This window comes from Dipodomys spectabilis, unplaced genomic scaffold (genome assembly GCF_019054845.1).
Source record: "Dipodomys spectabilis isolate Male_0828 unplaced genomic scaffold, ASM1905484v1 ptg000230l, whole genome shotgun sequence".
In the NCBI taxonomy this organism is placed as follows: domain Eukaryota; kingdom Metazoa; phylum Chordata; class Mammalia; order Rodentia; family Heteromyidae; genus Dipodomys; species Dipodomys spectabilis.
This window is the reverse complement of record NW_024870907.1, coordinates 3,591,154-3,614,997: the sequence shown is the minus strand read 5'-3', so window position 1 is coordinate 3,614,997 and position 23,844 is coordinate 3,591,154. Positions and strand designations below refer to the sequence as shown.

At 43.9% G+C, this 23,844-nt stretch overlaps 2 protein-coding genes across 2 annotated transcripts; both read right to left on the bottom strand.

Moving 5' to 3' along the window:
• Positions 1-206: 206 nt before the first annotated feature.
• On the bottom strand, positions 207-23,345 carry Syce3 (synaptonemal complex central element protein 3). Its single transcript, XM_042698079.1, has 2 exons — positions 23,237-23,345; positions 207-364 (listed from the first exon to the last, which is right to left on the bottom strand). Exons 1-2 carry the CDS (start codon positions 23,343-23,345, stop codon positions 207-209), a joined length of 267 nt encoding a protein of 88 aa, XP_042554013.1.
• Positions 22,299-22,629, bottom strand: LOC122123660 (small nuclear ribonucleoprotein G-like). The gene has a single exon (XM_042698080.1). It carries the CDS (start codon positions 22,533-22,535, stop codon positions 22,341-22,343), a length of 195 nt encoding a protein of 64 aa, XP_042554014.1. The 5' UTR covers positions 22,536-22,629; the 3' UTR covers positions 22,299-22,340.
• Positions 23,346-23,844: the final 499 nt, after the last annotated feature.

Genomic DNA, 23,844 nt, shown 5'->3' with positions numbered 1-23,844 from the left:
TCTGCATCACATACCTGTCATACATTGTTCACCAAGTTCAGTCTGCAGTTGAGTCAATCAGTGTGAGACAGAAAGGAGGTCCTTGGCTTGCTTGAAAATAAGTTTATTGAGAAACAAATACTGTGTGTATGCTATCTATCTGGACTGCTGATTCCACTCCTGCACACAGGCAGGGAGCAGGGAGCAGCTGTGGCATGTGATGGGGCCTACTGTTTGCGCTTGGTCTCACTGAGTAGCTCTTGCCAGTTCTTCTCCATTTCCTCCTTGCAGTTGAGAAAGGCATCCTCCAGTCGGCGCATGGACTCTGCCAGTGTGGGGTTGGTACGCATGACCACCATGTCGTAGGCCATCCAGGTCGCCTGCACTGCAACAGACAGACAGGCATAGTCAGGCCACAGGTGCGGAAGCTCTAGGGCCCCACCTGGGCTGAACAACCAGGGGGAGGCAACTGGGGAGCATCAGTTACTCCAAAGAGAGAAAGCCAGTGGGATGCACAATGCAGGCTATAAGACCTCTTATTTCCAGCAGTGGCTTATGCCTTTACTTCTGGCTCCTAAAGCCAAGATCTTGGGGAGACCTCAGTTCAAAGCCACCTTAGGCAGAAAAGTCTGTGAAACCATCTCAAAACAACTAGCAAAAAATCAGGCTGGAGTTAAGGATACACTGGTTGTGTCCAAGCAAGCAACTGCAAGGCCCTTGAGTTCAAGCCTGAGCACCAGAGACAAAACAACACAACACAACACCCCCAACAGCCTCCTCTCCACAGGCAGCAAAAAATGACACTTTCTAATCTGCAAACCTTAACTTCTGAATATATCAGTCCATGACAGTAAAAGGCTGGGGCCAGTCAGATATGAAGTGGGAGGAAAATTAGAGTAAATCACAGGTCCGGACACTGGGCAAGATAGCCCCCAGTGAGTCATAATGTCTAGCCAAGCTACGCAATCAGATAGGCTGATCATTTCCAGACATCTCACATTTCCTTGTGCTCAGTGGGTGGGATTTCTGACTACCAGCATCTGGGCGATTCTATGCTTTAAGTGAGGCTCACATCAGAACTTCTTCTGGGAAGGTTCTGCCGTCTCTCCATCCAGAACCTTTGTACACTCACTACTGTACTGATAGATTTTCTTCCTCTTTCTCTCTGAGACTAACTTGAGTGAGCACCTTCTGAGCCTCTAGGTGAATACGCTTCTTCTTGCAAAATGGGTGCAGTGTGTTCAGAGCTCTCTTGAGAGTGCCCACCTCCATTACAGCTTTTGACAGAATACTTGTGCCATCTGAGCACAGTAGCTATGGCTCCTGAAAACTTCTTTTTGACCTAAAAAGTGCCAGATACCAGGCTGGGGGTGGGTAGCAATGCTCAGGTGGTAGAATGCCTGCCTAGAGAGACTGAGTTTAAACCTTCCCCAAAAAAACAAAACAAAAAACCCAAACCAGACACTTTAGGAAAGTGATACTATAGGTAGAATGATCAATAACAAATGCACATGAACCATACCAGCATGACAGGCTTGAAGTTTTACAGAGAATAGTATCTGTTTGGTATGGAGACATTGCTAGAAAAGGGCCAGTGGCCAGTGGTTCTATACTTCTACTATAGGTTCAGGAGGCTGAAATCTGAGGATAACAGCTCAGAAGAAGCCCAAGCAGACAAATCTGAAAGACTCTTACCACCAATTAACCAGCAGGAGCCAGAAGTGAGATGTGGCTCAAGTGCCAGCCTTGCATGAAAGCTCAAAGAGACCATTAGAGCTCCAGGCCCTAAGTTCAAGCCCTAAAATTGGCACAAAAACAAAACAAAAAACTGCCAGAGAATGTAGGGTACATGCAGTGTCTGAATAGCATCACAACTCTACTTCTAGTAGGGCCCTGGGATGCTTCTTGCCATGAGACCACTGACTGCTCTCGCAACACATAGAAGTTTTTTCTATCAGGCTGGGGATTGTGCCTGGGATCTGCATCTTCTTTTCTTTTTTTTGGTCAGTCATGGGGGTTTGAACTCTGAGCCTGGGCGCTGTCCCTGCACTCTTCAGCTCAAGGTGAGTGCTCTACCATTTGAGCCACAACACCACTTCCAGTTTTCTGGTGGTTCATTGGAGATAAGAGTTTCTTGGACTTTCCTGCCTGGGCTGGCTTTGAACCACGATCCTCAGATCTCAGCCTTCTGAGTAGCTAGGATGACAGGTATGAGCCACTGGTGCCTGGCGGGATCTGCATTTAATAGAACCAGAATCATTCTAATATAAAAGGTCTCAGACACTCTTTACAGACCCCTGGATAACAGATGAGGAGCGAGCCTGGGCTCCAGAGCAGAGTGCACTTCCTGGTTCTTCACTTGCTAGCTATGCGACCTTCAACAAGGACTGAAATTGGTTAACTCAGGATTCTCACCTAAAAAATAGAGACTGTACTCATCTTAAAACTTGCTGTGAGGCCTGAATGTAAGCGAACTGCCTAGAACACATTTGGATTGAATGTTTATGTCCTCCTGCTCAAATCTAACCCCAAGGTGGTGATATTAGGAGGTGGAGCCTGAGGGAGATGAGCAGTTATCAGTATACTGTCCTCAAGATTGGAAATGGTGCCTTTATAAGAGACATGAGAGCTTGCTCTTGGCCACATGAGGGTACAGCTGAGAAGGTGGCTATCTACAGACTAGGAAGATACTTCTGACTGGACATCAGATCTACTGGTGCCTTGATCTTAGACTTCCTAGATTCTAGGACAGCGAAATAAATGTTTGTTTTTAATCCATCTTGTCTATATACAATTTTTTAATTTATTGTTGTAAAACAATTAAGACAGAAATTGGTCACAGAAGGAGGCACTGCTGTAACAAACACCTGAGAGTGTGGAAAGCTTTGGAGTTGAGTAAAGGGCAGAAGTGCTAGAGTTTTGAAGTGCATGAAAGAAGCTAATACATCATTGCCATGAATGAAGCTTTAAAGGAATTCTGGGACCAGAGGCAGTGACTCATGCTTGTAATATCAGCTTGTAATATTCAGAAGATAGAGATTAGGAAGATCTTAGTTTGAGGCCAGCCTGGGCAAAGAGTGATCAAGACCCTCATTCCAATGATTAAGCTGAACATGTTGATATACACCTATGATCCCAGCGATGTGGAAGTAGGAGGATTTCTCTATGAGCCTGGCCCCAGACAAACTTTTTGTGGCAAAACTGTATTTAAAAAATAACTGAGGGCTGGGAAGGTGGCTCAGTGGTAGAGCGCTTGCCTTGCATGCCTGAGGCCCTGGATTTGATTCCTCAGCACCACATAAGCAAAAAGAAAAAAGCCGGAAGTGGTGCTGTGGCTCAAGTGGTAGAGCGCTAGCCTTGAGCTGAAGAGCTGAGGGACAGCGTCCAGGCCCAGAGTTCAGGCCCCACAACTGGACCCAAAAAAAAAAAAAAACTGAAGCGGGGCTAGGATGGTGGCTCAGTGGTAGAGCGCTTGCCTTGCATGCATGAGGCCCTGGGTTCGATTCCTCAGCACCATATAAGCAGGGGGGAAAAAAGCTGGAAGTGGCGCTGTGGCTCAAGTGGTAGAGCGCTAGCCTTGAGCTGAAGAGCTGAGACACAGCGCCCAAGCCCAGAGTTCAGGCGCATGAACAGACCCCCCAAAAACAAAACAAAACAAAAAAACTGAAGCAGGGCTAGGAAGGTGGCTCAGTGGTAGAGTGCTTGCCTTGCATGCATGAGGCCCTGGGTTCAATTCCAGCACCACATAAGCAGAAAAAGCTGGAAGTGGTGCTTTGGCTCAAGTGGTAGGGCGCTAGCCTTGAGCAGAAGAGCTAAGGGACAGCGCTCAGGCCAAGAGTTCAGGCACCATGACCGACCCAAAAAAAAAAAATAGCTGAAGCTAAAATGACTGGGAGCATAGCACAAGTAGTAGAGTACCTGTCTAGCAAACATAAGACCCTGATTTCAAATACTAATATTGTCACAAAATAAAGTAAAGGTAATTCTGTTATTTCTGATGCTGAGAGAAAAGAATTTAGAGAGAAAGCCTCTATCTTCTTAGAGAAAATAGAAATACAAATGATATACCATTCTAGGGCTGGGAAGGTGGCTCAGTGGTAGAGCGCTTGCCTTGCATGCATGAGGCCCTGGGTTCGATTCCTCAGCACCACATAAGCAAAAAGAAAAAAGCCAGAAGTGGCGCTGTGGCTCAAGTGGTAGAGCACTAGCCTTGAGCTGAAGAGCTGAGGGACAGTGCCCAGGCCCAGAGTTCAGGCCCCACGACTGGACAAAAAAACAAAATAAACAAAAAAACCCATTCTAATGAACTATCAGATAGAAATGAGGAAATAAGAGGAGACATGATCCTTATAAAAATGTCAAAAAAAACTTAGTTGAATTGTGTTCATAATCTAGTGTTTTATGGAAGGTAGAACTTGTAAGTAATTAACTTGGACATTTAGTTACGAAATTTCTCAAAAAAGAAGAAACTTCTTTAAAAGAAATAAAGTACTTAAAACAAAGATAAAGTAAGAAAAATTAAAATTGGGTTGGACGCTGGTCCTAGCTACTCAGGAGGCTGAGATCTGAGGATCGCAGTTCAAAGCCAGCCCAGGCAGGAAAGATGTGAGACTCTTATCTCCAATAAATCACTCAGGAAACTGGAAGTGGTACTGTGGCTCAAGTGGTAGAGTGCTAGCCTTGAGCTGAAGAGCTCAGGGACAGCACCCAGGCCCAGAGTTCAAGCCCCACAACCGGGGAAAAAAAAAGAAAAGAAAAAATTGGGGAAAAATCTCAAGAAATGAATCTTTTTTTGTTATCTTTAAGAAGTTCCACAGGGGCTGGGAAGATGGCTCAGTGGTAGAGCGCTTGCCTTGCATGCCTGAAGCCCTGGGTTCGATTCCTCAGCACCACATAAGCACAAAGAAAAAGGCGGAAGTGGTGCTGTGGCTCAAGTGGTAGAGCGCTAGCTTTGAGCTGAAGAGCTGAGGGACAGCGCCCAGGCCCAGAGTTCAGGCCCCACGACCGGAAAAAAAAAAAAAAAAAAAAGAAGTTGCACCAAGGAGTTGCCATTTAATAAAGCAGTTTATGGATACAATGTATCTTGATCAATGTCACCCTTGCAAAAGAAATGAGTCACTATCCTTCTAGGATACTTGTATTATCCATCATGGAATTTTAACTCAGATGAGTTAAAAGGAAACATAATATATTATAGAATAGAATTATCAGAAAAAGAAACAAATCTATTGTTGGAACTAGGGCTGTAGCCCCATGGTAGAGTGCCTGGCTAATAAAATATGTTCAAAGCTTTGAGTTTAATGAGAAAGAGAGAGCGAGCGAGAGTGTGTGAGAGCGAGAGATAGAGTGAGAGCAAGGCAGAGTGAGAGAGAGGACAAGATAGAGATGGAGGAGAGAGAGAGGAAAGGAAGAAAGAAAGAGAAGGAAAGAAAAAGAAAGGAAGGAAAGAGACAAAAGAGAAAGAAAGAGGGAAAGAAAGAAAGGGAGAAATGGGGCTGGGAAGGTGGCTCAGTGGTACAGCGCTTGCCTTGCATGCATGAGGCCCTGGGTTCGATTCCTCAGCACCACATAAGCAAAAAGAAAAAAGCCAGAAGTGGCGCTGTGGCTCAAGTGGTAGAGTGCTAGCCTTGAGCTGAAGAGCTGAGGGACAGCGCCCAGGCCCAGAGTTCAGGCCCCACGACAGGACCAAAAAAAAAAGAAAGAAAGGGAGAAAAAAAGAAAGGAAAGGAAAAGCAAGGAAGGAAGGAAAGAAGGAAGGAAGGAAAGGCTAGGAATGTGGCTCAGTGCTTGCCTAGCGTGCATGAAGCCCTGGGTTCAATTCCACAGTACCACATATACAGAAAAAGCCAGAAGTGGTGCTGTGGCTCAAGTGGCAGAGCGCTAGCCTTGAGCCAAAAGAAGCTCAGGAACAGTGCCCAGGCCCTGAGTTGAAGCCCCAGGACTGGTGAGAGAAAGAGAGAGAGAGAGAGAGAGGAAGGAAGGAAGGAAGGAAGAAAGGAAAGAGAGAGAAAGAAAGGAAGGAAGGAAGAGAAAAAGAAAGAAAGAAAGGAAGGAAGGATTAATTTCTGTTAATAAGTAATATGGTGGCTCCCATTTGTTATCATTCAGGAGGCTGAAACCCAAGGATTGCAGGAAAGACTCTTACCTACAATTAACCACAAAAAATCTGGAGCTGCTGGGTGCTGGTGGCTTACATGTCTATAATCCTAGCTACTCAGGAGGTTGAGATCTGAGAATTATGGTTCAAAGCCAGCCCGGACAAGAAAGTCTATGAGACTCTTATCTTGAATTAACCCCTAGAAAACCAGAAGTGGTGCTGTGGCTCAAAGTGGTAGAGTGCTAGTATTGAGCAAGAAGAGCTCAGAGACAGTGCCCAGACCTTGAGTTCAAGCCCTATGTCTGACAAGTGGATCAAGTGGTAGAGTGCCAGTTTTGAGTAAAATGAAAAAATAAAAACAAGTTTAGGGAGAGCACTCAGGCCCTGAGTTCAAGCCCCAGGACTGGCACACACACACACACACACACACACACACACACATAGTATGAAAAGAAAAAAAAAATCTCTATCCAAGGAGTCTTCATGTTTGAAAATGATCTGACGACACCCTTACTTTAGATAGAATTGGATCTTACACATCTGTAGTTAGGACTGTTGCTCAAAGATAACTGACAGCCTGGCTCTACAGCATGATTCATAAAGGTAGTTCAGTAAGACATCAAAACTCTCTATTGAATGCATGACCTCCAGTTATCTGATGTGAGGAAAATATTTTAAAACACACAGAATAGGAAAGACTCATTAGAAAACCCTCTAGAAAGTTGGGTGCTCACACTTGTAATCCTAGCTACTCAGGAGGCTGAGATATAAGGATCAAGGTTCAAAGCCAATCCAGAAAGACAAATTTAAATCTAGTATTTTTTTTTCTGTGGGGGGATTTGACTTTTAAATTTTTTATAGTTTTGTTTTTGTTTTTGTTTTTTTTTGGGTCCAGTCGTGGGGCCTGAACTCTGGGCCTGGGCGCTGTCCCTCAGCTCTTCAGCTCAAGGCTAGCGCTCTACCACTTGAGCCACAGCGCCACTTACGGCTCTTTTTTTTCTGCTTATGTGGTGCTGAGGAATCAAACCCAGGGCCTCATGCGTGCAAGGCAAGCGCTCCACCACTGAGCTACCTTCCCAGCCCTTTATTGTTATTATAAAGATGATATACAAAGGTTTTTTATTTGTTTGTTTGCCAGTCCTGGGGCTTGAACTCAGGGCCTGGGCACTGTCCCTGAGCTTTTGCTCAAGGATAGCACTCTACCACTTGAGTCAGCACTACTTCTGGCTTTTTCTATGTATGTGGTACTAAGGAATCGAACCCAGGACTTCATGCATGCTAGGCAAGCACTCTACCACTAAGCCACATTCCCAGCCAAGAGGGGTTTCTAACAGACTCTTTTTTTTTTTTTTTTTGTCAGTCATAAGGGCTTGAACTCAGGGCCTGAGTGCTATCCCTGGGCTTTTTTGCTCAAGGCTTACTTTGAGCCACAGCTCTACTTCTGGATTCTCAGATCCTCACTATGATCCTCAGATCTCAATCTCCTGAGTAGCTAAGATTACAGATATGAGTCACTGGTGCCCAACAGACTCTTTCCTTCAACATACAAGCAAAAAGCTGGAAGTAAAGGTGATAGAGCTCCAGCCTTGACAGCTATGCAGGAGTGAAAAAGCTAGCTGGGTGCTGGTAGCTCATGCCTATAATCTTAGCTTTTCAGAAGTCTGAGATCTGAGGACTAAGGTTCAGAGCCAGCCCAGACAGACAAATCTGAGACTATTTCCACTTAACCAGCAAAAATATTGAAGTGGAAATGTGGCTCAAGTGGTAAAGTATCAGCCGTGAGTGGAAAAAGCTAAGATTATGAGGCCCTGAGTTCAATCCCTAGTACTTGTACTCACCCCCACACACAAGAGAGTAAAACAGCTAAGCAAAGGCATGAGGCCCTGAGTTCAAGCCCCAGTACTGGCATAAAAGGAAGGAGGCAAGGAAGAGCGGGGGGGGGGGGGGGGGGGGGCAGGGGGAAGGAGGGAGGAAGGGAAGGAAGGAAAGAAGGAAGGAAGGAAGGAAGGGATTCTCTAGATGTTTTCATTCATTCGGTTAATATTTACTAAACGTCATTCTGTTATATATTGTTAAGCAATATATAAAGGTAAACACAGTTGTGATCCTAAAGTATTCTTGCTTGCTACAAGTGGGAGGAAACAGATAACCAACATACAAAACAGATGGTGGAAGGTGCTGTAAAGGAAATAACCACTGCATATTGTGGCAAATGAAGTTATAGCCAGTTATAGCCAGTCCTTTGGAGAGGTCACAGAAAATCTCCTGCCAACATCTATAAGAATTAGGAAGCAGAATTTTCTGGATCCCACTCAAGCATTCAGAGATAGTATTTTGACATAAATCTCAACAGCCAGGCACCAGTGGCTCACACCTCTAATCCTAGCTACTCAGGAGGCTGAGATCTGAAGATTGCAGCTCAAAGCCAGCCCAGGCAGAAATGTCCAATCTCCAATTAACTACTCAAAAACCTCCAATTGGGCTGGGAAGTTGGCTCAGTGGTAGAGCGCTTGCCTTGCATGCCTGAGGCACTGGGTTCGATTCCTCAGCACCACATAAACAAAAAGAAAAAAGCCGGAAGTGGCGCTGTGGCTCAAATGGTAGAGCGCTAGCCTTAGAGCTGAAGAGCTGAGGGACAGCGCCCAGGCCCAGAGTTCAGGCCCCACGACTGGACTCCCCCCCCAAAAAAAACAAAAAAAAAACCTCCAATTAACTAAAAAATCTCCAGTTAATTACTCAAAAACCATAGTGGAGTTGTTTCTTAAAGTGGTAGACCATTAGCCTTGGGTAAAAGAGCTCAGAGACAGCACCCAGGCCCTGAGTGCAAGCCCCACCATCACAAAACAGACAAACAAAAACCAACTATATATCATAACCATAACCCAAACCATGCAGCTAAGTTACTTCCAAATTCTGACTTTCAGAAACTGTATCACAATAAATGTTTTTAAAGCCAGGTGCTGATGGCTCACACTTATGATCTAAGCTACCCAAAGGCTGAGATCTGAGAATCACGATTTGAAGCCAGCCAGGGCAGGAAAGTCTGTGAGATTTTTTTTTTTTTTTTGGGGGTCTGGTCGTGGGGCCTGAACTCTGGGCCTGGGCGCTGTCCCTCAGCTCTTCAGCTCAAGGCTAGCGCTCTACCACTGGAGCCACAGCGCCACTTCCAGCTTTTTTCTTTTTGCTTATGTGGTGCTGAGGAATCGAATCCAGGGCCTCATGCATGCAAGGCAAGCGCTCTACCACTGAGCTACCTTCCCAGCCCCAGTCTGTGAGATTTTTATCTCCAATAAATTACCAAGAAAGCCAGAAGTGGAGCTGTAGCTCAACTGGTAGAGCTCTATCTTTGAGCAAAAGAAGCTCACGATAAGTGTCCAGGTCCTGAGTTCAAACCCCAAGATCCGAAAAAAAAATTTGGGGTTAACTTGCAATAGAAGATATTGAGTATGGGAATATGATATTGCTGCAGCAAAAATCTAAAATACCAGGCAGCTTTAGAATGAGTTCAAACCCCAAGATCCGAAAAAAAATTTTGGGGTTAACTTGCAATAGATAGAAGATATTGAGTATGGGAATATGATATTGCTGCAGCAAAAATCTAAAATACCAGGCAGCTTTAGAATGGGACAGATGAGAAGAAGCTTAGCAAAGTTGTAAGGATTCTGAAGAGAGAAGTAGCAAAATTTGAAGTGTCTTGATGCACTGTTGAATGAGTTTTGGACTTAAAGGTAACTGCTGATAAACGCTAAAAGAGAAGTAAAATTTTATTGGAAGATGAAGGGGGAGGAGACATGTTAAGTAGAGGCAAAGATTTAGCAACACAGTCACAAGAGGTAATTTGAAAAGATTGAGCAACAAGGTCAAAAGAGGTAATTTGAAAAGATTTAGCAACAAGGTCATAAGAGGTAATTTGAAAAGATTTAGCAACAAGGTCACAAGAGGTAATCTGGAAGCTTAAAATGCACCTACTGAGCTATTAAATTTTTAATTACTTTTTTCTTATTTTGTGTGTTTATTTTGGGAGTGGTTGGTGCTGGTGATTGAAGCTAGGGTCTTGCACGTGTGCTAAGCATACATTGTATCACCCGAACTACATTTCTAGTCCCAATCTGAATTTTTTTTTTGGTTGATCATGGGGCTTGACCTTTGGGTCTGGGCGCTGTCCCTCAGTTCTTCAGCTCAAGGCTAGCGCTCTACCACTTGAGCCACAGCGCCACTTCTGGCTTTTTTCTTTTTGCTTATGTGGTGCTGAGGAATGCAGGGCCTCATGCATGTGAGGCAAGCACTCTACCACTGAACTACCTTCCCAGCCCCTCTAATACCTTTTTTCTTCTGAAATCTCCATTAGCTACAAGTTAGTCTTTTAAAAAATCTATATTACAATTTTTTGTTTTTATTTTTTGGGCTTGTGGGGTAGCTCAAGTGGTAGAGTGCTTGCCTAGCAGGCATAAGGCTTTAGGTTCAATCCCCAACACCACAAAAACAAAACAAAACTTTTTTAAAAATTGCTTTATTTTTAGTATATTCTTATCCAGTTGATCTCTTCCAACTGTTGTTAATTCTGTTTTAGTTTACAATTACATTTTTTATTTTAGAAGATCCATTTTCACTGGGTGCTAGTGGCTCATGCCTGTAATCCTAGCTGCTCATGAGGCTGAGGTCTGAGATCCTGGTTCAAAGCCAGCCCGGGCAGCAAAGTCCATGAGACTCTTTGTTTTTTTTTTGGGGGGGGGGGAGGGTCCAGTCATGGGGCCTGAATTCTGGGCCTGGGCGCTGTCTCTCAGCTCTTCAGCTCAAGGCTAGTGCTCTACCACTTGAGCCACAGCGCCATTTCCGGCTTTTTTCTTTTTCCTTATGTGGTGCTGAGGAATCGAACCCAGGGCCTCAGGCATGCAAGGCAAGCGCTCTACCACTGAGCCAACTTCCCAGCCCCGAAGTTTTTGTTTTATAAAATTGATTCTGTCTATTCATTCTTGAATTTCTTTTTATGTTCATCTTTGTTATTGCATCTATTATTTAGCCATTTTATATGTAGCTATTTGTCTTTTGCGTCTGACATTATCTTAAGTTCTTGGAAATTTAAACATGCTGATTCTTGTTTCTTTTACTCAAAACTGCTTATGGCATGTATTTGGTAATCTTTATTTGTGAGGTGATTGCTGAGGTAACCCCATGCCAAGATGGCTTCAATAGTCTCCAGAGTTTTGGTTTAGAGTCGTACAATCTGCTTTGCCATTTCTACAATGTTCCAAGATTTAATATCTGCTACAGGCTGGTTTGTTTCTTCTAATGCCTAGAATTGACTGTACTTAGAAACAGAATATATATAGAGGTGATTAAGCTAAAATGGGGTCGTAACTAGTGTCCATATAAGAAGTTTCAATACCGGAAGCAAGAAGTGTCTGACCATGTGGAGAAACAGGAAGAGAGAAGTCAGGAGAAATCAACCCTGCCAACATTACCTCAGATTGCTAGCCTCTAGTGCTTTGGATAGCATGCTTCTGTTGTTTGAGTTGCCCATTCTGTAGTCTTTTGTACAGGAAACTCTCATAAAATCCAACTACAGAACCATGTATACACTCTGCTCCTCTGACTCCTGGCACCTCGCTGGGTGGTGAGGGCTTTCCACCCAGCTTGGAAAGGCCTAGAGGTGAGATAGGCCATTCTTTTTTTTTTTTTTTTTTGGTCCGGACGTGGAGCCTGAACTCTGGGCCTGGGCGCTGTCCCTCAGCTCTTCAGCTCAAGGCTAGCGCTGTACCACTTGAGCCACAGCGCCACTCCGGCTTTTTTCTTTTTGCTTATGTGGTGCTGAGGAATCGAACCCAGGGCCTCAGGCATGCAAGGCAAGCGCTCTACCACTGAGCCATCTTCCCAGCCCCAGATAGGCCATTCTTTGAATTACAGACCTCATGCTCTTTAGCCCCAGGAGAGTAAATCAAACCCCTAAAGGTTTGATTTGCTCAAACCTTACTGATTCCTATATGGAAAGTTTAGCCGGCCCTGAGTACTTCCCTGGATGGTCTACTTTAGTTGGACTTGGGTCTTCACTCCAAACATATGGTTTTTTGTCTTTAAAAGCTTTGCGCAAACTCCATCCTGGGCTGCAGGTCTTTGAGACATGAGTCCACCTGCATTGCCAGCTTGCTAATAAAGATTCCCAATTCGACATCTCAAAATGTGGATTCTCTGTTTCTCGCTGATCAAGCTCCCATACAGCACTATCTTCCTTCCTTCCTTCCTTCCTTCCTTCCCTCCTTCCCTCCCTCCCTTCTTTTCTCTATCCTGTGCTGGTACTGAGGTTTAAACTCAGAGCCTTAAGTTTTCACTTGTGTATGTGTGTGTGTGTGTGTGTGCGCGCGCGCGCGTGTCCGTCAATACTGGAACTTGAACTCAGGGCCTGAGTGTTGTCCCTGAGTGTTCTACCAGTTGAACCACAGCTCCACTTCTGCCTGGGCTGGCTTCAAACAATGATCCTTACTCAGATCTCAGACTTCTGACTAGCTAGGATTACAGGCATGAGCCACTGGCACTAGATTCATTGTCTTTGTTTTACTCATATCAGGTACTCTACCACTGCAGCCTCACCAGTTTGGCATTTTGCTTGTTATTTGGAGATAGAGTCTTCTCCAACTTTTCTGCCCAGGTTGGCTTCAAACTCCAATCCTCAGATTTCAACCTCCTGAGTAGTAAGGATTACAAGGGTGAGCCACCAGTACCTAGTGATTTTTATGTTTCTAAAAATAAATCAGTCCTCACTTCTTCCTGAAACCTTCTCTTGACTTGGATGGTATAAGACTACTCTTCCTGTTTCTGTCTGTATTTCCATAACTCTCTTTTTCTTCATGTCCAAACATTTTGGCTGGCTCTGAAAGTAAATGATATGCCTCAGGGTCTTTTCACTATAATCTGATGTCATAGTCAGTATTACATATCAGAAAAAAAGGAAAAAGTAGACCTTCTGAGGATTAATAATGGATACTAGCCCTAAATTGGCAATAATTTCTGGAGACCTCCTAAAACATTTCTGTAGTCCAGCATTCTGAGCAGGGGCCAGAGGTCAATATGACCAATGGAGCTCTGTCTCAGGTCCATCTCATAGTGAGCTAATGGGTCCCTGGACACACCATTTGTGGGATAAGTACTGTCCTTCTGGGGAAGGCCAAATGAAGTCAGTGAGACACTGCTTTTACTTATGACAGCAGTAAATCAAAAACAGTGCATTCGGGGCTGGGAAGGTGGCTCAGTAGTAGAGCGCTTGCCTTACATGCATGAGGTCCTGGGTTCGATTCCTCAGCACCACATAAGCAAAAAGAAAAAAGCTGGAAGTGGTGCTGTGGCTCAAGTGGTAGAGCGCTAGCCTTGAGCTGAAGAGCTAGGGACAGCACCCAGGCCCAGAGTTCAGGCCCCACGACCGGACACCCCCCCCCAAAAAAAAGAAAGAAACATGGAGGCCATGTTTAAAAAAACAAAACAAAACCAGTACATTCCTGGAGAAACTGAAGAGATTAGTGCCACTATCAACTCTGAAGGGTGTGATTCTCACCACAATCTTTCTCAAGTTGTCTATTTGGTCTGTGCAGAAGATAGATCTTGAAGAATGATACCAGGTTATCATAAACTATATCAGAAGGTGTCTCTGTTTGTGGGAAGTGCTCTAGATATTTTTTTTTGCTTGAACAAATGAATATATCCCCAGGTGCTTGATTTGTAGTTGTTGTCTTTTTTCTCTATATCTGTGACTTAAGGCCATCAGAAGCAGTTTGCTTTCAGCTAACAAGCCAATAACACATCATCACTATGTAAACTCAGATACATCAGTTCTCCTGCTGTCATAATTTGGATCTGAAATGCTTCCCAAAAGCTAGTATGTTAAAGATTTGACCCCCCCCCCCAGATTGTGTCACTATTAAAAGTGGAGGAAGTTTAAGGATGTGGGGTCTGGTAGAAAAGTGAGGTCACTGGAGAGGTGTGTCCTTAAAGAGGATTTGGGGATTTTGGGATCCTGGGCCTTTCCTCTCTTTCTGTCTGCTTCACAGCTACCATAACATGAACAGCTTTGCTCCCCAATATGCTCCCTTCCATGACGTTCTGCTTTGTCTCAGACTCAAAATGATAGAACCAACTGACTAGAGATTGAGACCTCTGAAACTATTAGCCCAAATAACCTTTCCTCCTTGCAAGTTTATTTTCCAAGGTATTTTGTCATAATGTCAGAAAGATGACTAACACAACAGCTATTAGATGTATACATAGCATCTTGGAAGAAATTGCATATGTGGTTTTGAATGGAAAAATTAAACAGAATGAGACATATGAATAATACTATTCATAGGAATTTAAAATACATGTTCACAGCCCAGTGCTGATGGCTCATCCCTGTAGTCCTAGCTACTCAGGAGGCTGAGATCTGAGGATTGCAGTTCAAAACCAGCCCAGGTAGGAAAGTCTGTGAAACTCTTATCTCCAATTAACTACAAGAAAACTAGAAGTCGAACTGGCACAAAAGCCCAGGGATAGAACCCAGGCCCTGAGTTCAAGACTCCAGAATGACAAAAGGAAGGAAGGAAGGAAGGAAGGAAGGAAGGAAGGAAGGAAGGAAGAGATAAAATACATGTACATAAAAGAGCCATATATATTTTACACACAAACAGTATACATTAAGAATATTAGAATTGTTTTCCTTTTTTTTTTTTGGTCTGGTCGTGGGGCCTGAACTCTGGGCCTGGGCACTGTCCCTCAGCAATTCAGCTCAAGGCTAGCACTCTACCACTTGAACCACAGTGCCACTTCCGGTTTTCTAGGGGTTAATTGGAGATAATAGTCTCACGGACTTTCCTGCCCGGGCTGGCTTTGAGCCATGATCCTCAGATCTCAGCCTCCTGAGTAGCTAGGATTACAGGCGTGAGCCACGGGTGCCCAGCTTTTCTTTTTTTGGGGGAGAGGGGATGGAGTCTGGTCGTCGGGCCTGAACTCTGGGCCTGGGCGCTGTCCCTCAGCTCTTCAGCTCAAGGTTAGCACGCTACCACTTGATCCACAGCATCACTTCGGCTTTTTTTTTTTTCTGCTTCTGTGGTGCTGAGGAATTGAACCCAAGGCCTCATGCATGCAAGGCAAGTGCTCTACCACTGAGCCACCTTCCCAGCCCCTTAGAATTGTTTTCTATAGGGGAAGTCAAAGGACTACAGGGAGTTGAGATGACAAAAAATTAAGCTGATCTTATCATCTTAAAAAGTTAACAAAGGGGAGGGGGGGAGATGGGAAGGGATGGGAAGGGGAAACAAAGGAGGAGGCAACAATGCTTGATAAGAAATGTACTCATTACCTTGCCCATGTAATTGTAACCCCTCTGTACAGTATTTTTACACACAAAAAAAAAGTTAACAAAAACCTATATACTACTGGCCAGGCCTCCAGAGACAATGACTGAACTAAAGGTCAACTAGGCCTTATCTGTGACTTGGGAGTTTTAACTATGCATACCTTTTTTACCCTCGGTCCCTAATTTTCCCTATTTATCTTTTTTTTTTTTTGGCGGGGGGGTTCAGTCATGGGCTTGAACTCTGGGCCTGGGCACTGTCCCTGGGCTCTTCAGGTCAAGGTGAGCGCTCTACAACTTGGGCCACAGAGCCACTTATGGTTTTCTGGTGATTAATTGGAGATCAGAGTCTCAGGGGGGCTGGGAAGTTGGCTCAGTGGTAGAGTGCTTGCCTTGCATGCATGAGGCCCTGGGTTCGATTCATCAGCACCACATAAGCAAAAAGAAAAAACCCGGAAGTGGTGCTGTGGCTCAAGGAGTAGAGTGCTAGCCTTGAGCTGAAGAGCTGAGGGACAGCGCCCAGGCCCAGAGTTCAGGCCCCACAACTGGACCTCCCCCCCCACAAAAAAAGAGTCTCAGGGACTTTTCTGTATGAGCTGGCAACTGTGATCCTCAAATTACAGCCTCCTGAGTGGTTAGGATTACAGGCAGAGCTACCAGCACCCCGCTTCCCTATTTATCTTGAGGCTAGTATTTGTACCTCTGGCTAAAGATATACTGAAGTGCTCTCTTCCCATGGCTACTGTGTAATAACTTTCCCTTTCTCTGTTTTTCATCATGTCTTTTTCATTTGGCATATGGGGGAGGGTGGCTAAACCTAACGTGGGACTCTTGGAGTTAGGGCCTATGGTCTAAAACTGGTTTCAACATTGTTTCAGAAATTACAAAAGATGGAGCTGGGCCTGGTGGCTCATGCCTATAATCCTAGCTACTCAGGAGGCTGAGATCTGAGACTCACGGTTCAAAGCCAGCCTGGGCACGAAAGTCCCTGAGACTCTTATCTCCAATAAATCACTAGAAAACTGGAAATGGTGCTGAGGCTCAAGAAGTAGCAGGCATGCCTTGAGATACCCAGAGTTCAAGCTGCAGGACCAACACACAAAAGCAAAACAACAAAATAAAAAAATTGTGTTTTTTTTTTTTTTTTTTAAAGGAGGGCTGGGGCTGGGAAGGTGGCTCAGTGGTAGAGCGCTTGCCTTGCATGCATGAGGCCCTCGGTTCAATTCCTCAGCACCACATAAGCAGAAAAAGCAGGAAGTGGGGCTGAGGCTCAGGTGGTAGAGCGCTGGTCTACAGCTGAAGAGCTGGGGGACAGCGCCCAGGCCCAGAGTTCAGGCCCCACAACCAACAAAAAAAAATAAAAATAAAAAAAGGAGGGCTGGGGAGGTGGCTCAGTGGTAGAGTGCTTGCCTTGCATGCATGAGGACTAGAGCTAATTCCTTAGCACCACATAAGCAGAAAAAGCCAGAAGTGGTGCTGTGGCTCAAGTGGTAGAGCGCTAGCCTTAAGCTGAAAAGCTGAGGGACAGCGCCCAGGTTCAGAGTTCAGGCCCCACAACTGACAAAAATAAAATAAAACAAAATAGAAAAAGAAATTACAAAAGGTGAGAAAGATAAGGAAGGGGTAACAAGTTTGACAAGAAATGTACTTATTATCTTACTTATGTAACTGAAACCCCTCTGATTATCACCTTGACAATAAAAAATGAGACAAAAATAAATACTAATAACACTGATAAAAATGAAAAATAAAAATAGTATTAATAACATAGAAAGGTAAGAAAGGGTGTGTGAATTCAATCATAATATTCAATGTACATATGTGAAACTGGAACCAGGGAACTTAAGGGGATGGGTGGAATTGGGGTACCATTGGTTAAATGCATTGAATTTATAAACTGGCATGTTGAATTAAAACACCTATGTACAACTATTTAAAGGTAATGTTACTTTATTTATTTATTTATTTTTATTTTATTTTATTTTTTGCTGGTTGTGAGGCCTGACCTCTGAGCCTGTGCTGTCCCTCAGCTCTTCAGCTCAAGGCTAGTGCTCTACCACTTGAGCCATAACACCACTTGTGGCTTTTTCTGCTTATATGGTACTGAGGAATCGAACCCAGGGCCTCATGTATGCAAGGCAAGCACTCTACCACTGAGCCACCTTCCCAGCCCCTTAAAGGTAATTTTTAAAAAATCAAAAAGGTAATTATACAAACTTTTAAACTATTATTTGACCTGTAGGTTTTTTGTTTGTTTAGTTTTGGTAGGTCATGGGGCTTGAACGCAATATGTGAAACTGAAACTAAGCACAGAATCTTCCTAAAAGGGAAACAAAGAACATCACAGGACTTCAAGAACTGTAACCTGGCACTGGTGGCTCACGCCTATAATCCTAGCTATTCAGGAGGCTGAGGTCTGGGGATAAGGGTTCTAAGCCAGCCCTGGGCAGAAAAGAGAAAAGTTTGATGAGACTTTTTTTTTTGGTCAGTCGTGGGGCTTGAACTCAGTGCCTGAGCACTGTCCTTCAGCTCTTCAGCTCAAGGATAGCACTCTACCACTTGAGTTACAGCGCCACTTCCGGTTTTCTTATGATTTATTGGAGATAAGAGTTTCACAGAGTTTCTTGCTCTGGCTGGCTTTGAACCATAATCCTCAGATCTCCGCCTCCTGAGTAGCTAGGATTACAGGCGTGAGCCACCAGTACCCGGCCCGATGAGACTCTTGTCTCCAACAAACCACTCAAAAAACTGGAAGTGGGGCAGTAGGGCAAGTGGGAGAGCACTAGTATTATGTACAAAGAGGTTTGGGAGCCGGGTGCTGGTGGCTCACGCCTGTATTCCTAGCTACTCAGGAGGCTGAGATCTGAGGATCACATTTCAAAGCCAGCCTGGGCAGGAAAGTCCGTGAGACTCTGATCTTCAATAAACCACTAGAAAACCCGAAGTGGCACTGTGGCTCAAGTGGTAGAGGGCTGGCCTTGAGCTGAAGAGCACACGGACAACGACCAAGCTGAGAGTTCAAGCCCCACGGCCGACCAAAAAAAAAAAAAAGAGGCTTGGGATCAGAGCCCAGGCCCTGAGTTCAAACCCCACAACCACCACCACCAACAAAACTCCCATAAGACAAGCCTCACTATATAACCCAGACTGGCCTGAAACTGGCCTAAAAGTGGCCATCCTGCATCAGCCTCCTTGTGCTGCTTGTGCATGACCACAGCAAATTTAAGAAGCAAATTAAAAAACAAAACTGTCAAGACTGTCTATGTCACTTGCTTACTATAAACACCTGACACTCTTCTCTGAACTACAAAGGTTTGGCTTTAGAATTAAATTCAGGTTCTTAACAGTTGCCAGGCAAGTGCAGAAGCCATATTGACAGTCTTGAGAAAACATTTGCTATAACATCCTTTCTTTCTTTCTTTCTTTCCTTCCTTCCTTCCTTCCTTTCTCTCTCTCTCTCTCTTTCTTTCTTTCTTTCTTTGTCATGGGGCCTGAACTCTGGGCCTGGGCGCTATCCCTCAGCTCTTCAGCTCAAGACTAGCACTCTACCACTTGAGCCATAGTGCCACTTCCAGCTTTTTCTGCTTATATGGTGCTGAGGAATCAAATCTAGGGCCTCATGCATGCAAGGCAAGCACTGTACCTCTGAGCCACCTTCCCAGCTGCTCAACATCATTACTTTCATAATATTAGCTTAATAACTCCGTACCATAAGGGAAAGTTGAAAAGAACTTTGAAGAGAAAGTTCAAGAGGGCCAAATCACAGTGTGAGGTGGGTAGTGGCTCCTAGGGCACTGGGTGGTTGCTTGGGAAGGCAGCCCAAAGTGGGCAGTAAACCCTATCTAAGGCTAAAAACAGACAAGAGACTGACAGCCAACAAGTACCATAAGAGAAAGGTGAAAAAAACTACTTAACAATTACCTAATAACTACTTAGTAACTTACTTAACTATTAATTATTGTTTGAATATTTGCCAAAAGAAATCTTTTTTTCTTTTTTTTGCCAGTCCTGGGGCTTGAACTCAGGGCCTGGGCACTGTCCCTCAGCTTCTTTTTGTTCATGGCTAGTGCTCTACCACTTGAGCCATAGTGCCACTTCCAGCTTTTTCTGCTTATATGGTGCTGAGGAATCAAATCTAGGGCCTCATGCATGCAAGGCAAGCACTGTACCTCTGAGCCACCTTCCCAGCTGCTCAACATCATTACTTTCATAATATTAGCTTAATAACTCCGTACCATAAGGGAAAGTTGAAAAGAACTTTGAAGAGAAAGTTCAAGAGGGCCAAATCACAGTGTGAGGTGGGTAGTGGCTCCTAGGGCACTGGGTGGTTGCTTGGGAAGGCAGCCCAAAGTGGGCAGTAAACCCTATCTAAGGCTAAAAACAGACAAGAGACTGACAGCCAACAAGTACCATAAGAGAAAGGTGAAAAAAACTACTTAACAATTACCTAATAACTACTTAGTAACTTACTTAACTATTAATTATTGTTTGAATATTTGCCAAAAGAAATCTTTTTTTCTTTTTTTTGCCAGTCCTGGGGCTTGAACTCAGGGCCTGGGCACTGTCCCTCAGCTTCTTTTTGTTCATGGCTAGTGCTCTACCACTTGAGCCACAGTGCCACTTCCAGCTTTTTCTATGTATGCAGTACTGAGGAATCAAACCCAGGGCTTCATGCATGCTAGGCAAGCACTCTACCACTAGGCCACATTCCCAGCCCAAAATAAGAAATCTACAGTGGGTTTGAAAGGTTAGAGTATTTGAGGCAGTGACCATTGGTTGCTTGTTTCAGAGCAGAGCAACACATGGTGCTAAACCACCTGGTTGTGTGCCCTTATAAGACCTGCAAATCCTTAGCTCGGGGCTCTCCTCCTGGGCTCCGCTGTGTCAGAGCGTAGGACGAGGCCCGAGCTGCAGCCTGTTTAAATAAAACAGCTGTAGAGTCTGACTCTCGGTGGTCTTCTTGGTGGGGGTCCTGCGACCTTGGCATAACAGGTTTATAGGGAAATTCTGTATATAACCTGGGTCCTTTGGCATACAAGATAGATTAGAATCCAATGGTCAAAAACCTGTTTACCACTGTCTCATAAACAAACAGAAAAACAATAATCTGGAAAAATACTACAAATTTGAATAAAGAGTTTATAATTTTTTGTCTATTTGTTTTGGAGATAGAATTTCATTTTATAGTTCAGGCTAGCCTTGAATTATCAATTTTTTCCTGCCTCAGCCTCCTAAGAGCTGGAATTATAGTGGTATGCCACCATATCAAGGTTATAAAGAGTTCATACAAATCTGTAAGAGTATACCACAAAAGTCTGGCCTGGCCTTCTTTATTGTCAGTGTTAGGCCTGAGTCAAGGCTTGCTTTTTCTTAGCCTTTAGTTCTATACCAGCTTCCTAAATCTTCCTTACTCTATTTTTTTCACTGTCCAAACCATCCCCTGCTCTGTCTCCAAAGATGTTTTTCTAAAGGACAAGTGTCTCATTTGAAACTTTGGATAGCTGCCTGTCAACTAAATGCCTCTTCAGGCCCTTCCTATGATTCCAGTCTTGCCTTTCTCTGGCTTGCCACCTTAGAAACCTCATGAGTTTTTAGTGTGGCTCTTTATAATCCCTCACTCTCCTTGTCTGTCTCTTCTGCTGGAGAGCCTTTCCTCTCCTCCATAGTACCCCACTGCCATTTTGTAGCACCCACTCATCTACTAAAGCCTTTACTCAAAGCCTTACTGGCTGTGGGGAACAACAGCTCCTTCTTCTCTGCACCCCTCCCCAACCACTCACCACATACTACTATTAGCATTTTCCGTTTTATACTTTTAATATATAAAAATGTTTTAACTTATATATTTAAATTATAAATAGTCATCTTGATATCTGTTTCTGGCCCTTACCCATTTCTAAGGAAGGAACCTCTAATCAACTTTATATTCCTAGAAAGAACATGGTAGATACTCAATAAGTGCCATTAAAGAAGAAGCATATAATTAGACTGAAGGAATTATATAGCTTATAGGAGAAAATTAATTATAAAACTTCTAGAGAGAGATGGTTAAAAATATATTTAGGGGGGCTGGGAGGTGGCTCAGTGGTAGAGCGCTTGCCTTGCATGTATGAGGCCCTGGGTTTGATTCCTCAGCACCACATAAGCAAAAAGATAAAAGCTGGAAGTGGTGCTGTGGCTCAAGTGGTAGAGCTGAAGAGCTGAGGGACAACACCCAGGCCCAGAGTTCAGGCCCCACGACCGGAACCCCCCCAAAAATAATAAAAATATATTTAGGGCTGGGAAGGTAGCTCACTAGTAGAGTGCTTGCCTTGCATGCATGAGGCCCTGGGTTCAATTCCTCAGCACCACATAACCAGAAAAATCCATAAATGTTGCTGTGGCTCACGTGGTAGAGTGCTAGCCTTGAGCTGAAAGAGCTGAGGGACAGCACCCAGGCCCAGAGTTCAGGCCCCATGACTGCCCAGCATCAATGTACTCTGGAGGATGAAATCTGAGGATCACAGTTCAAAGCCAGCCAGGGCAGGAAGTCTATGAGACTCTTATATCCAATTAACCATCAAAAAGCCAGAAGTGAAGCTGTGACTCAAGTGGTAGAATGCTAGCCTGAACTAAAAAGCTTAGGGACAGTGCCCAGGCCTCAGGACTGGCACACACACAAAATACATGTATATATGTATAATATATGTATGTGTGCATATACACACATACATACATACACACATAAAATAAACCAAAAAAACTAATTATTTCCAAAAGTAGAGTATTATGAACAATCCTAATGATGCTTTATGACACTGTGTAATACCTCTCATTTCAACACTGTTTCATTCTTTTTTTTTTATTATTGAAAAAAAGTTAACTATAAAAAGGTATATGACCAAATTTTATACAATAAAGAAGTTCCTTTGGAGAAGAGATGCAGATTTCTCTGATGAGCCATCATTATTAAACTCGTTCCAAGGCTTCTAACATGATGATACTATTTCCTCGTATAACCACCATTCCAATATTGTTCTGTTGCCCACTAGTAGCCATCTCCACACATTCATCTATCACCAGATTCATAAATGGATCAAATCCCCGCAATATTCCTTGGACATGTCTGCCACCATTTAATTTCAATGATAGCTTCTTGTCCATAATTTTTTTTTAGCTCAGGAGGGTGAGCTTTGCTCATGGTTTCTAATCGGCGGGCTCAGAGATGCTTTGGAACCGAACTTGCTGCCTCCTTCATGCGCCCAACACTGTTTCATTCTTATCACTTAGTCAATCTTTTAAAAAAAATGATTCACAGAAAGAATGCCAATTGTGTTCACAGGTAATACCTGTTTGTCATTAGCTGAGCATATGAGCTAGTATCTGATGTAACAATTACAAGTCACTATTTTCTTATTTTTTTCTTCCTGGTACTGGGGCTTGAACTCAGGGCCTACGTGCTGTCCCTTAGTTATTTTGCTCAAGGTACTCTACCACTTAAGCCTCACAGCTCCACTTCTGGCTTTTTGGTGGTTCATTGGAGGTGAGTCTTATGGACTTTTCTGCCCAGGCTGGCTTTGAATTGTGACCCTCAGATATTAGCCTCTTGAGTAACTAGGAATATGGGTCACTATTTCTGACCTCAAGGAGATGATAGTCCAGTGGCAAAAATCAGATGTAAATACAAGTAAAATAATCAGAAACAATTCAAGGTAATTTGGTGTGTCAAATTTTGTGATTTAGTTGTAAAATGCAATAAATGTTAAAAGATGTGCAGTTAGAGAAGGCACTAGATATATGCTCACAAGCTTAGGGAAGACTGTAACTATCAGAAAGAATGGGAAGGGATCCTGGGAAAACCCTACCTGAGATTTTTTCCATCTCTTCCAATAGTTTTTCCAGATCCTTATTCAGGTCGGACAGCATTTTCAGCATGTTATCGTAGTTTCTTTCCCCAGGGTCAGAATCAGCCATCTAGGCAGTGCATAGAAAAAAGCTGTCATGAGACAGACTGGCGTTTCATTTCCAGCTCCACAGCTGAGCAGAATGCTTTCCTCATCTCAGATTCAGACAATATTGACACCACAGAGCTGTTGTAAAGATTAGATCACAATATGTATAAAGGGCTTAGTGTTCGGCACATATTTAGCTTTTCCTCCCCTGCCTTTGATTATTACTCTGCAAACACTCTTCAAACACAGCTGAGGGGCTCCGAAGGTGGCTCAGTGGTAGAGCGCTTGCCTTGTATGCATGAGGCCCTGGGTTCTATTCCTCAGCACCACATAAGCAAAAAGAAAAAAACTGGAAGTGGCGCTGTGGCTCAAGTGTAGAGCACTAGCCTTGAGCTAAAGAGCTGAGGGACAGCGCCCAGGCCCAGAGTTCAGGCCCCATGACCAGATTCCCGCCCCCCCCCCCCAAAGAAAAACACAGGGAGATTAAGTAGAAGACATTTTTACCAATTACAAAGTAAAAA